A 14,693-nucleotide genomic window follows, 5' to 3' on the forward strand; every position below is an offset into this window, starting at 1 on the left:
GGTTGGCTAACTTCACACAGTTCCGGTTGTCTCATGTAACACAAGAGAGTGGCCTAATGCTAGGATTAGCTTCTGTGTAGTAGTTGCTAACGGGTAATCACATTGATTGTCTTACCCAAGGACACGTTGCTCAGCTGGTTGAGAGGCGATGACTCTAACAACTGAGCCACAGCTGCCTCAGTATGCCTTGAAAACACAGCAGTAGTAGCAGTTTTGACAAGAGCATTTGGGCATCACATCTTGAGCCTATAGAGTCACTAATTACTTCCTGCCGTGTTAAGATTGTAAATGTCCCGTGTCTAAGATGTGGACACCAGCAAGTTACAAGACAGCTACTTTTATTCTATTACCATAGTCTTTTTCACCACTGCCTAAACTTTAGAGCAATACTTCTGAAAACTCAATGGTTGAACCAAGACGCATAGACCAAGCAGGTTACCAAGTAGATGGAGTTAGCATCTTAGCATAACAATCAGCCATGGCTGAAGAAGATTGATCGCAAGACTGATTGGACAACATTCCCTTTTACATTCATACCAATGATGCAGGATAATGAACTTCAGAAATAGCAGTGTCCATCCAAGAGGAAGTCACATGCAACCAATAGTAATTATTGTATTGATTAGTAAGATTGTTTTGCATTCATATTTGTGTGGATCCCTTTTTCTGACTCCATGGTTGCAACGATTATTGAATCAACAAACATCACATTTCATTCCCAGCCATGAGCCTTCATTCTGGAGATAATGCATGTTGATCCACAGTTCCTCTATGCTTCCTTATATAATTCAAATGGATTGGATATGGTGTTCGATTACAGACTGATAGGAGCATTATCACACATTGCCCTGTACAGCATATCTGCATTAATCCTATGATGAACTCTTGACTCTTCTTTCCATTCAGTGCAGCCAGCAAACCACATGATCCTATAAAGTATTAAGCAGGGGAGGAAAAAAATGAATGAATGATGACATCATTATATGTCAGTATAAAATCCCACAGAGATTTGCCTGGAGGATTACTTGGCATGAATGAGTACAAAGAGTACGCCTGTATAAAACATGAGTACTCAACAGAGTTTTCATTTTTTTAGCCAAAGCTACTTCTATTTGTTTTTGTTTTTCCTCGTGGTTATGCAATTTCTTCTGGGTGAAATGGAAAATAAAGAGCACAAAGACCCCATCTAACAAAATTATGCCTTAGTTTGTGTACTTTTTGGTTAAAGTAGGATTGAAGCAGTCACGTTATTATTGAAATGATTACCCAGGAAACAGAATCTATCACCTGAACTGGAAAGTGGGCAAAGGGGAGAGTGCTGGCACCCTGTGAAAAGTTTGAGTCTTCTTATAAATCATTTACGTCTGGATGTGAGTGTGCAGGTTTGGCTCTTTGTTACATAGCCAATGATTCACTGGTTTTGTTCAGCCGCATGCCTGGTTGTAGTTCCAACTCACACCTGAGAAAGACATGTCTGGTTTTCCAAATAACATGAACATTCTTGATATCGCAAGAAATTAACTCATCATGGGAAAACCAGTGTTGTTATCCGGAGATAAATAAGTGATCTCTGGAGTACAACCTAACTTTAATTGCCATCACAGGAAAACAAAGCTACACATGAGGGGGTCCAGTGTCTTGCTCAGTGGTACCTTGGCAGTGCTCAGAGAGTGAACTGGCACACCTCTCCAGTTACCAGAGCAATTTCCAGACTTGGTCTGGTAGCTCGTTCTGACCCTCCAGTTCCCAACCCAAGTCCCTACAGACTGAGCTACTGCAGCCCCATTGAAACGTACAGATGTATGGCATCTTAAGGCGGCTGTACATGACATCCCATTTTTAAGACACTTATTGTAATATCTTGAAATATGATGATCATCTGGACTTGTCAGGTGAATGTGGCTCATGAGAATAATGAGATCATTTAAACTCGAAATCAGACACTTGGTTAGGTATGAGTTCCTTACTTGATTAACTTGATGATTGAAGCGACTTGAAGAAGATAATTACAGTGAGGATGATGATTGTGTTGACTCACTCTCACTCTTTACTTCAATGTAGAGACTTTACTCCATGACAAGCACAAACACGCTGCACTCATGAAACACAAAGCAGACAAAAAGATCTGAGTGTGAGTCAGTCCTCTAAACTGCCTTTTTTAGAATCACTTAACGCCCACACATCTATTAGCTTTAATCTTATTTTGATGAAATGGGTTTTCATTTTCCAACTTTTGTTATGCATTTCATTTAGATCGGTTGTCTGACTTTACTTATGCTATTATTTTCAATCAGATTTTACTTTTCATCTCACAATTATAACACCCTACCATTATATAGATTAACTTACCGACTGTTTTTATGTGCATTCACCTTGTCTTTTTGTAATGCAGTTAGCTACCTGTCTGCTGTTGTTGATCTGTGTGTGTGTTGGGGGATGTTAGTGCAGAGCACTCAGGCCTCTGCAGAGCTATGAAGCGAGTTGCTGCTTGCGTGTGAACTCTCCGCTCCTCCTCCCTCTTCTGCACTCGATCTCCTCCTGGGCCTCCAGGTCTTTACAGGTACACACTGCTGCCCTCCCTCTCAAACAACACCGTATCTGGCTACTTTCAGCTCCCTTTGATGCCTGAACACAGTGGCCCCGCCTTCAGGAAGCGCCAGAGGGATTGTTTGTGTGAACCCAGAGCCCTCACCACAAAGCAGCACCTGGAAAAACCAGTTGAGGGTGTTTACAGCGTGACCGGAATCACTTTGTACCTGTTGAGTCGCATTTTGCGGCTTGTGAATGATTGTCGCAGAGAACAGAATGTCCATGATGCTTTGTTATACAAGCATCATGGGACAGGGCACACTGATTCTGAACTGGAAATTTGAAGTGGGAGATGTGTCGAGCGCTGCAGTTAATGAATAGCAGGAGCTTTGTGAACAAGCCTCGTGATTCAAGGCAACTTTTTGTTTGTTTGTCGTGACTCTGCCGGCTGGTCCGCTGTACTGCGGGTGAGGGGACACTTACATAAACGTGTTACTGCAGACACAGGACGAAACACACAGCAATGAACTCGGTGGAAAAACAGTCATGGAGAGCAGAAAGTGTAGACAAAATAGCAATTTATTAATAACTTATCTTTTTCTTTACATTCGTAAGAGAGGAGTGTGGAGCAGGGTTGGCAGAGATTTACCAAGATGGCGCCCCCCCCCCGGAAAGAGGCCTTCTCTTTAGATGGGGGGGGGGGGGACACTTTTCCTCTCTTATCTTCACAAATAAAAAACTGCATTTAGCAGAATTTTCCCTGAAGAGGTGAGGAGAGCGGCGCCTCCTCCTTTCTCTCCACACATCGGAGACTTTTAACCCTTGTGCACAGATCAGGATTACTCACATTAACCTTCAGAGAGACCCAGACAGCACATGATGGCCATGCTGACTCAAACATGCATAGTGCCCAATTAAATGCAGACATGAAAAACTGCTTATGATTGGATTGTGGCTATTTCAGAAAGATTCTGTGGGTTTCTATGGAACTGAATTTTGGTGTATTTCTCTGAAAGCTAATGCACAAAACCTTCTGAGGGCAAAAGTAAGGCAAACAACCAAGGTGACTTTGATTTGTGGGGGAGGGGGGGGGGGGTGCAAAAACAAGGCCATCGGCTGAATTCACACGTAAAGCGATTATCAAATATATTACACATGTACACGTTTCTGCACAATTCTTCTTGATTTTTGGCATAATCAACTTAAACATACTGATCAATATGCAGTTTGCTTTGCTTACATAAAAGTAGAATATGAAACAAAGAGAATCTTCAGTACCCAATTGTTGCAAAGGGCGTGTATATATAGTAGAGCAAGGCTTGTACTGTATTGTCTCTTATATTAAGATATATATACACAACGTATAAATGTTGGAAAAGACTCCACAAATGTAAAATTGAGTCCAGTATATAGTGTGCCATTTGAAGCTGGGGTGCTTTAACCCCACACAGGCAAGTCTTCACAGAAGACAAAGCGTACAAATCGTCTTGATGTCTCGGGGGGGAACGAGTGCTAGAGCCCCAAAACTGACCATACAAAAGTTTTTTAGATCTGTCCAGTTTGAACATTCTCGTCTCTTTGGCACACCAGCCCAGGAGCTTTGAAGCAAAACACACAGCTGTCCGACTTTCATCTGATACAACAGATACAAAAAAAGAGAGAAAAGACCCCAGGAGTCCAACGGTTATATAAGATCGAAGACAGTATCTGCATTCTTTAAATGACTCTCTTTCCCCTTTCACTGTCTCTTCTCATTTATTAAGAAAGCAGCTGCGTCTTGGCCCAAACTGCTTCGGCCCTCCGGTGACGTTGCTCAGCAGCAGTCGCCTCAAACCAGCTGTATCAATGCCATCTTGCCAGACGACGGAAAAAAGAGAAAACTTTTTGCAGCTTTTCCAACAGGAGGTGCATGAGACCTCCGTTTCACGTAGAGGAGTGTTTGAGCAGACCTCACGTGGACTCCAGGGGGTCCAGCTGGAAGACATTATGGTTCGTTGGGGTTGTGAAGAAGAGCGGCTGGCTGGGCGCCGCTATGCGGTTATCGCACGGGCTCTTCAGGCCCAGAGTGCGCTCAAAGTCTAGGAGCTGGCCCATGAAGTTGAAGTTGGGAGAGATGTTGGATTTTTTCGTCTTGACGATGTCGTAGGCGTCGTTCATGGACAGGTTGAGCTTTTGCATCAGGTAGGCCACCGTTACCGTCACAGAGCGACTGATGCCGGCGAGACAGTGAACCAGGACGCCGCACTTCTGACCTCGAGCTTCGTCTGATGGAAGAGAGAAGGGAGGGAAATGTTATAGACTTCAACTATTGTACCAACCAGGTAAAGAGCAACATTTTAAGCATTTTAATAACTACAAAATGCAATGCAAAACAACTTTGTCTGTTTTGTCAAACTAACAGTCCCAAACCTTCAAATAATGATAATAAGCAGAAGATCTTCCTGCTGCGGCTCTAAAGTTTATGGGTCTGATAATCAACTGATATTTTGAATCTTTTAAATGGATGTTTATATCTGTTTAGAATGTATGTTTTGAATGCTCAAGATGCAATATTAGATGCACTTAGTCCCTTTACACATAATTCAAAAGTGCAGACAAACGAATCAAAACTGGTGATAAACATCTGTGACATTTAAGTTGAGCTGTATTGAAAGTTGGAGTGGATCCACGCAAGAGAGAGAGAGCACTGGAAGTTATTATCCCGGCTTTCTCCCAGGCGTGTCAGTCAACAAACAGGGGCTGCAGCAGTAGCAAACATAAACAGAGCAGACATTCTTTTAGGTCTTTTTTTTTTTTTTTTTAAAGCCTGGAGTAGCCGGCTGGGAAATTGACTATTACGGTCTATTAAACCATTCTTCCGCTCGCTAGGGTTACTCTGACAATGGTGCCATTTGGGCGTGTAAATGTAGGAGTCATGAGGGCAACCCTGTCAAGGCGAACAGGATGTCAACAGGGCCTGTAAATGGCTCCTTTTGTAATGTGGAGAGGAGAGAAAGAGGAGGAGGGGGGGGGGGGGGGGGGGGGGGGGGGGGGGGGGGGGGGCAATGCCATGTCCTAGATTACTTTCATTGCCACTTCCTTCCTGTTGCGCTCGAATTACCGCCCTCCCCTTGTTCACTCTCCCCAGTTCTCCTGTTTCAACGTCGCCCTTTGTGCTGCAATTACACAAGCCCCGGGACAAGAGATAGGCCAGGATGTCTTCCATTGAAGTCAGGGCCTTTTGTACACGCGCGCACACACACACACACACAGACACACACAGAGTGCATTTTAGCCTGTGCACCATTAGAGGCAGACTTGTGTTCCTCTGCCTCGCACACAATGGCCCTAATCTGCCCGCTCTGTGTCCCTGCCTGAGTGACTGATAAGATCACAGCCAGGGACACCTCATCTAATCTCAATTGCACAATAAGAACATAAGAACTTCCTGGCAGCGATAACACATATCACATTAATAAGATTATGTCCCCTAGTATCACCTGCCGGCCCACAGCTTTGTCTGCCAATGCTCAAAACAATCACAAAGGTCGCCGAAGTGATAAAGAGACGCTTAGTGAATCGAATAATCAATGAACCAGCTATTTGTCTTTTGTAAACACATTTGAGTTTGGGACTGTTTGTCAGACAAAACTGGAATTAAAAAATAAATAAATGTCTTGCTTTTTTGGTGCTTTAGACAGAAATGATTCATAAACATCACCATGCAGTTTAGTCTATAATTAAAAGAATCAAAAAAAAAATGTAAATAAGTAGGCCTGTGGCTAAACTGCAGTCAGTGTTTTCAGATGCTTACCGATGAAGCTGATGGCCTCTGGGAAGAACTGGGACAGATTCTGGCTCCAGTGATCCGAGATGGGGATCTGCTTGTACTTGAACTCCCCCGCGTTCTCGAAGAGGTTGGGCAGGTTGGGAGTCACGTTGAGGATGTACTTGATGCCGTACTCCTCCAGCACGTCCAGGTTGGTGGAGTCCTTGGCGCAGCCCAGGTACAGGTGCGGAAGGATCTCCACCGGGAAGGAGGGCTGCGGGTTGGACAGCGGGCTGCCGTCCGAGTCCGTGGCGCTGCTCGGGTCCCGGTCGATGTCAGACTCGATGTCTGAGGAGTCGGAGCTGATGCGCAGCCCGCCGAGGCCCAGCACCTGCGCGGTGGGGGAGCTACTGTTGGAGGAGCCGTCCAGGTTGGTCTCGCACATAGCGGGATACTCGGCCTGGAATTTACTGAAGCCACCTGGGAAAATGCAAGAGACGTGCAATGAGTTAAAGGGCTCTTGTGTTTATGTCTCACACTGCAAGAATATGCATCTTAATTTAGAATTCAGACACGTTCAGCTGCACGTTTTTTTATCTTCCCTGCAGTAAACAGAGCCTGTATACGTGATACGATTGCAGTTTTGCATCTCAATTAAAGTAAATAAAGGATCGACTATTGCTGATTAAAAAGGTTAATGTAAACATCTGAATGTAAACAACCCCCATGATACAGATTAGATTAGATTTCCCATTAAACGCCAGCTCAATGCGACTCCTTCAGTCTCTGCAGCACTCCTGCGGGTTTGAATGAGGAGCAGGGGCCCTAAAATGTGAATGAACCGCACTCACCCTCCAGGTAATAGGCCCTGTATCCTTCGTCCTTCATCCTCCTCAGCAGCAAACCAAGCACCGAGCCCCCGTCCACATTCTCGTTCCACTCCCGGCTGTATTCGTCGTACAGCACGATGGTGTCGGTCTTGCACCTCCGCACGAACTTCTCCCGGTCCTCCCCGTCAGAGAGCAGCGACCTCACGGGCAGGTTCCCCTTCTTGAGTCTGCGGAGCATGAGGCTCGGGATGGCCACGTTGATGGCCGTCTCGACGTGCGACGATTCGTAAAGCTCCTGGGCCCGGCAGTCCATCACAAGCAGGCCGTCCCTGCGCGTCTCCAGCTGCTCCCGGAGCCAGCCCACCGTCTTGCTAATCGCCATTACCGAGTCGAGCTGGACGACGGGCTTCAGCTTGTCGAGCATTTATACGCAGGAGTTAAAAAATTTCAATTGGAAGAAGCGAAGGTTTGGATAGAGTTTCTTGGCTGCAGCTCGACAAGAGGCAAGCAACCAAGAAAACGGTCTGGGATTTGTTTTTGTTTTTTTTAAGTCCGCTGCTCGAAGGGGCCCTCGAGCCGCCTAGGAAAGCCAACAACAACAACAAAAAAAAGAGGAGAAAGTCAAAAGCAGACGCATAAAATGTCACTCCGAATAACCGTCAGTGTCCCGTGCGCTTTGAGAACGAGGCTGGTGAACAACAACGCGAGTCTCCTTCACAGATTCCCCGACTGCGGGCTTCCGACTCAGGCAGTCATTCATGCATCTGTCCGGACAGAGCTCGTGTTATTTATCAATGAGTCACACCGACCCTGCGACCACTCTGACGCTTCCTCTTGCTGGAAAATAGCTCCACGGATGCAGGTGCTTTTCTTGTCTGATCCACAGTAATTTTGAAGGTGGAAAAGGGGTTCCGTTAGATGCGAACCACGCGGGGTTTTTTTTTTTGTATGTCTCTTCAGGTCCTCCTGGTTCCCCCTCCTGTGTCTGTCTGTGTGTGTGTTTGTCTGCGCTGTGAATCGACGCTCTGCAGGCTCTCTGGCTCGAGTCTGCTCTCTGCGGCGCCAGGTTGCTGAATGGCTACAAACAGGAGGCGTCTCATTGGATACATTATGTCGACCGGCCAATCGGAGGAGGCACAGCGGCGGTCGCCTTGGAAACGGGGGCCGGATGAAGCGGCCCCGTGTTGATGAATTGTTAATGAGTTTGTCATTCACAAAAACGGAGAGGAATTTCCGCTCCGGATCAAGTGAGTGCAAACAAACAGAAGAACTGCAGGGAGAAGGAAGGAAGGGAGGGGGGAGGGAGGGAGGGACGGGGGGGGGGGAGAGTGGCCTTTACTTACACCGAAGAAGAGAGAGAGGGAGGGAGTATCAAATAAGAGGGCTATCATAATGAAGGCCTGTAATAATGTACTTCACATTATTAAGTTTTTCTGGAGCTTTTTGAAATTTAAAGATGAACCATTTTAGCAACAAAAGTCACAGATGAACTGTTATCACGATCATATAACATCTAAAAGTTAAATCCATTAAAGCATGGACTTATAGCCTACACTTTAAAATGTAAGCTTTTTCTTTGACTTGTAGCTTTTAAAGGGGTCCTAAAAGTAGTAACATAAACATTCAAAATGTAATGTGCTGCAATAAATAAAGAAAACCAAGTGCCATATAGACCTTCTTTTTCCAATCTGAAATCCTTTTAAAGGACATCGGCCTACAAATTGAAACACAAAAAACAATGGGAAAATAATACAACATATTGATACATCACTTGGGACAGAAAGTGGCTATATCAGCAAGTAAACTAAAGTCGTCGTGTAATGAAATAAAAACATAACTAAGAACAGTATACTAGTGGATACATATATGCACACATGTACAGATAGATATAACTTAGTTATCCACATACTCAAACATACAGATAGACCTACATAGCCTACAGATAATAACACCCCTATGATACGTATACATACATACATGCCTGGGGGAAAAAAATGCATCCAAGAGAACAAGTTCCATATATTCCAAATGTGAGCCTTTTTTTTTAGGGAAAACATGCATAAAGAAAGCAATAACACACTTGTGTGTCCATGTGATGACATAACTCTGGATGTTTCTTTCCTTAACCTGCTGACTTCCTGCTGAGGTAGAAACTCTTGTTTTCTCTGGCCTCCATCCTTGAGATCAGAGGTCAGCCAAACAACAAGTGGTACCAGATCTGTCCGGTAACCCCCAACTTTCACTGAACAGGACATTCTTCCTCTAACTTAATTTTACTTAAACTCAAGTGAACATTCTGGCTTTTTGTCATATGTTACCATAAATTATGTTTTAATGCCTAGATATATTTTAAGAAACACCTACCAGTGTGGCTCTAACGCTTTACTGCTTAAGAGAGTATTCAGTCTGAATGAATGAAATAACACTCATCTAATTATGCTTGAAAGATTGCGTAGACGTGGTAAACCTACTAGTCTCTATGGAAATGCTAGGGAAACAATTATAAATAGCATTAGAGTGCAGACTGTGCACCTTTTCAATGAAGAGCGTCACAAATAAACAGATGAATGACAATATAGCTCAGTGTCCTTGTGAGCACACAGCAGCTCTGCAGCTATTTCTGTCCATGCAGCCTTCACTGGACTGAAGAGGCTCGTCTGTGTGGGTGCTGTGTAACGTGTCACCCTCTCTTTCTCAAACCAGCATGGCTCACTCAACTAGATGGGCTACTAATCAGCTCGATAATCCTGTAACACCACTGTAGAAACACCACCATAAAACTCACGTCAATGCAGCTCATGCCTTTATAGTGTGGAATAAACCAACAGGCTACCATTATAATGTTTTACTATCTCTACAGGGGAAGTGTTGGATTGTTTCCCCGTGAATGAACCGGATCTCAGGCTCCTTCACGCCCTCTTGACGCGCACATCTTCGGTCCATACGGCGCTGATCGCTTCCCATTAATGACCCCCTCACACAAACTGAATGCATATGCGCGGAAAACAAAAGGCAGCCTCTCCGCCGAGAGTGTTTTTTTTTTTTTTTTTTTTAATCGCTGCAGCCGCCTGTAAACGCACACAAAGGGTTTTAATTGATAAGCTGTTGATTTAACAGGTCTGACACTTCATGTCCAGACTCAGGAGGTTTAATTGACTTCAGACTGCAGGAAAAACAACACAGTCTTTACATTAAAGCCGATACTACAGCACTGATATACTGTCATGTGGGAGTACAAACAATGTGTTATATCGCAGGTGTTATTTTGTAATTAAAAATCACAATAAGGCTCAGACTCATGCAACGTGTTTTGACACGTTTATTCTTACACTTCTGTTTCTAGGGACATCTTTATCTTTTTTTCTTTTTTTCTAAAGTGTTATTTTAACCCTTACATATGCGAAAATGAAAAGAATAATGAAGTTGTATTTTTTTTTCAAACGGACTGTATCATAAATACATTTATAAGCCCAGCCTTTATAAGCTTAGATGACACCATGAGTAGAAACTGTCCAGGATCGGAGTGCATGTAGGTGTATTTATTGTCATGGAGTAGAAGAAGTCATTCCACTTTGTGCTAATCTGCCCACCAAAATAAAAAAAATATGTTTTATATCTGATATTTGGATAGCACTGGATAGGTATATTTTCTATACATGGTGTATAGATAAATAGAATAGTTTGTATTAAAAAAAACGTCAACTCCCAATTAAGAGAGAAACAGAAATACCCATAGTGCACTGTAACCTATAAAAGGTAGATTTGACTCTTTATTTTGGTTAAATATTCAAACAAAAAGTGAATATTGGAGCGTTAGCCAACATATAAGGCAAACATGATAAAGTCATTACGGTGTTGCGTTCAAATGCTCTTCATAAATGTGTATTTTCCAGGTTTGGAGGTTGTTATTCTGTTGTTGGTGTGTTTCAATCGTTATTTGTGTTTAATGCTCACAGAAGGTAACAGTTCAAAGTTATACAATATTACACGTTACATTAGAACAAATATGCAATTCCACATTTCTAGCCATGAACACACCATTTACTTTGGTCCACTATTTTGTCAGTATAATATGATGTAAAATTACCAGGTATTGTTGTTGTGACTCGTCAGGCCATTGAAGTACATTTTCCCATCAGACAACATTTTTTTCCAATTATTCCAAAATAACTTGAATGCAGCATAAATGAACATTAAATGGTGAGTTTTTAAAAGTGTTGCAGGTTTGCTGCTACATTTGCAAAGTGGCGTTAAAACACTTCTAACAAGATTAGAAGATATTATTATTTCTCCTTTACTTATACAGAAAACCTGCTTTCTTCAGGGACACAACAAACTTATCTTTCATTCTACCTTCCTGCAAACGATACATCCCATACACTGTGAGAGTTGAATTCTTCTAAACCCTGCTCTGTGTGTTTCTGTCCATATATAGTCGTGTTCTGACAGCGGCCATGTTTCTCTGCGTTCTGTCCGTCTCACACCTCGGACACTAACAGCTCTGTGGTGAGATAGCCTCAGCGTGCAGGAGGTGTTTATCAATCAACTGCCAAGATCCTCTGACACACGCTGTGCAGAATCATCATTACAGACTCAGAATGCAATGTATGAACTGGAAAGATACCTTATGCTGTTAAAAGGACAGAACCACTGCGATGAGGACATTTCAAATGATTGTTTTATACTCTGTCTGAAAACAGCATCATCATGCAAAGTAAATATTCTGTTATTCTGTATTCTGGCTAGGGATGACCCCATATAGTCAAATCTACGACAATTCATACCAAAGAGCCTCAGTCGACTGCCAATCTCACATTCAAACACCACTTATCATACCAGGATCATCCAGCAATGTGGGGGTGCACAATGTCTGATTTTACAGAGAATTATCTGTTTTCTCTTTGAGTCACTTTAAGTGTAAAATATATTTTCCTTTTTTCATTTTAAGAACCCCAGTTTTTATGTAGCTGTGATGAGGAAGGAACTCCTCTGATGCAAACTTAAGCAAACATCTGAGGTCGTAACTATGTATAATAAACAAGTTTGGGTGTGTTTCCATTCATGGAGAAAATCACACAGGCCTTCATACATTTGGTTCAGTCCTGATAAATGAAAATGTACCTGATATTTCCTCTTTTTCACTCACAGACACAATCACACACACACACACAGCAGACAACTCTGTCTCCCCCAGCAGCCTGTCTCCTCACTCATTACCTACGAGTCTGTGTGTGTGTGTGTGTGTGTGTGTGTGTGTGTGTGTGTGTGTGTTGCTGCAAACTACAGTGTCTCTGTGGTGTGTTAGCATATGAAGCGTGTAACGGCCCCAGCGTTAACATTGGCCCTTTGGCCCCAACAGCACCCAGATACCCCCCCACCCCCACCACCCCTCAGCGTGACAGAAGTCCCTCTGAATGGAGCCAAGCTGTTTCTATTCAGCTTCAAATGAATTCTGCTGCCTTTCACCATCAGCCCCTCAGACCCCCCCCCTCCTCCCTCCTGCTCGCTATTCTTCCCTTTCTGCCCCCTTTTTTTTGCCCTTGGCCCCTTCTTTTCTACCCCTTCTCACCCCTTCTTTTCATTTTCTCCTCTCTCTTTGTCCCTGAGCTCTGTCACCAGTCTCTGTACATGTACAATATCACATTTGTCAGAAACCTTTGATTTAAGTTTAAATGCAGGGAAATGCTGAATGCCAGTGATTGGAAACTTGCTCTGGTCTGCCTGTTTGAGGTGACACGTCTCATCATGCACCAACATTACCATGAAATGAAAACACTGGTCACAAGTGTGAACGACTTGCTTCCTTTAATTTTTTGGGTAATTTCCAGGATGTTCTGCTGGCTCTGACCGCACTGAGGCCTGAGCCTGTGTCCACACTAACTACCCAAACCAAAACAAATGTATCCAAAATGTTTGTGTCTTGGTTGTAATGTAACACATTTGAACATCAAGGAAAACTGGGAAGATATGAAGGTATTGCTTATCTTGCATTCATTTAGGAATAATCGGAAAGATGTGGTTTGAGACTGCCGGGACATGTCCACAAGAACGTCCCCTTAACCAGAACGAAATCTGAGAAAGATAGAAAAGATTTCAGCACTTGACTTGCTAAGTTGGAAAACATGTTGATCATGCCAATGGATAGAAGGTGAAAGTACGTTTTTTGTTTATGCCAAGAAACTTGTAATGAAATCATTTATTACGTACCACTTTTTGGTCATGTGTAATGTCCTGTGGGTTGTAATAACTGGTAAAAGTGGTCTAGATTATGTCAGATCAATAAATTGTAACCTACAATCTTAATAGTGTCCTTGTTATTTCAAATAGTAAGACTTGAGGCTTGTGAACGAGTCAAGTTTAGAGGAAAAAACGTCCCCGTTCATGAACTCTGAGCATCCTTTCACCTTGTAAATTTAAAGGTCAACACAACCAGATAAGAAAGGAAGTTGTTTCAGTTTGTTTCTGTTGTTTGTCCAGAGACAATGCATTTTTAAATGTATGTTAAAAACGTTCAAACTTGTACAAGTGACTTTTAAGAGCTGTGACTACGTTTGAAAACATTAGCAATCACAGTGAAAGGTCAACTCAAGAAAAGCGTGTTTAGAAAACAACACTTTTGCTAACAGTATCTGTTTGTTAAACTGGAAAGCTGAAAGGAAAAGAAAAGGTGCATTTTCAGTTTCAGCCTTGTTGTCGGGTGTTGTTTGTTGTTGTTAAATTACCTTTCATATTGGTGCTAACTGTTAACATACACAGGATGCAAGTTATTCAAGTCTGAGTACAACAATGTTATCAACCCTACATGTAGTTACTGTGTTGCATTAGAGAACTATCGAGCCTGTTCAGTAGAGACTTTCTCTTCATAGACACAAGTCAAAGAGATAAAGGCATAAGTCTAGCTCTAACATGTCTAATAGATGGATTTTGCTTTTGTTGTGTTGTTGTGTTGAAGTGGTCCAAACACCAAAGAGGGCTACTCCACCATTGTCAGTTTGTCAATCAACACCTTGAGAAACCTCAGTTCATACATTCAAAGCTTGATCCAAAGGAAACTGGACAGGTTGAAGGCAACTTGATCCAGTTGCCTTTGGATCAAGCTTCAAACTTACCATGGCCTAGATGACTGAGAACCTACACAGACATCTCACCTCGTACAATGTTTAACAGGAAAAGACTAAAAAACACTGTTAGAGGTAGATTTTTTCACAAACACCAAACTTTCAAATCAGGTTTCAAGCCAGCAGCTGACTATTTGTGTTTCTTATTTGGTCTTCATTTCTCTGTATCCTCCTGGAAACCCCCATGACTTTCCTCTCTTTGTTCCTATTGGTTCATCTCCTTCAGCCCTACAGACATACTTGATTTCCCATGTGTTGCTTTACTAGCCTTGTTTTTTCTGTTTTGGGGCTCCTGACTATGTGATCAGTACATTATAGAGAGGCAAATGGTTTCTTCTCTCGAACTGCCTTGGTCTCTTTAGAAGTTTCACCTTTCACCAAACATTTACATGTCAGTCAGGTCTCATTTGCATATTAAATGACCCAATGATCAAGGACGAATGAGTAGAATCAGCTTTAATTATCAGA

General features: G+C 42.8%; 1 protein-coding gene across 1 annotated transcript; it reads right to left on the minus strand.

Annotated features, from left to right (window-relative positions):
* Positions 1 to 3,090: 3,090 nt before the first annotated feature.
* dusp6 (dual specificity phosphatase 6) lies at positions 3,091 to 8,192 on the minus strand. The gene is made up of 3 exons (XM_020637208.3): positions 7,129 to 8,192; positions 6,323 to 6,757; positions 3,091 to 4,793 (listed from the first exon to the last, which is right to left on the minus strand). Exons 1-3 carry the CDS (start codon positions 7,529 to 7,531, stop codon positions 4,480 to 4,482), a joined length of 1,152 nt encoding a protein of 383 aa, XP_020492864.2. The 5' UTR covers positions 7,532 to 8,192; the 3' UTR covers positions 3,091 to 4,479.
* Between the last annotated feature and the right edge of the window lie 6,501 nt (positions 8,193 to 14,693).

Source organism: Labrus bergylta, chromosome 7, assembly GCF_963930695.1.
Source record: "Labrus bergylta chromosome 7, fLabBer1.1, whole genome shotgun sequence".
NCBI lineage: Eukaryota > Metazoa > Chordata > Actinopteri > Labriformes > Labridae > Labrus > Labrus bergylta.

Excerpts from the sequence above, each read along its gene's own strand:
- dusp6 (XM_020637208.3), bottom strand. The coding sequence starts at position 7,531 with ATGCTCGACAAGCTGAAGCCCGTCGTCCAGCTCGACTCGGTAATGGCG. Across the intron at positions 6,758-7,128 it reads CAGGGCCTATTACCTGGAGG|GTGGCTTCAGTAAATTCCAG; the intron begins GTGAGTGCGGTT and ends GCATTTTCCCAG. Across the intron at positions 4,794-6,322 it reads AGAGGCCATCAGCTTCATCG|ACGAAGCTCGAGGTCAGAAG; the intron begins GTAAGCATCTGA and ends CTCTTCCATCAG.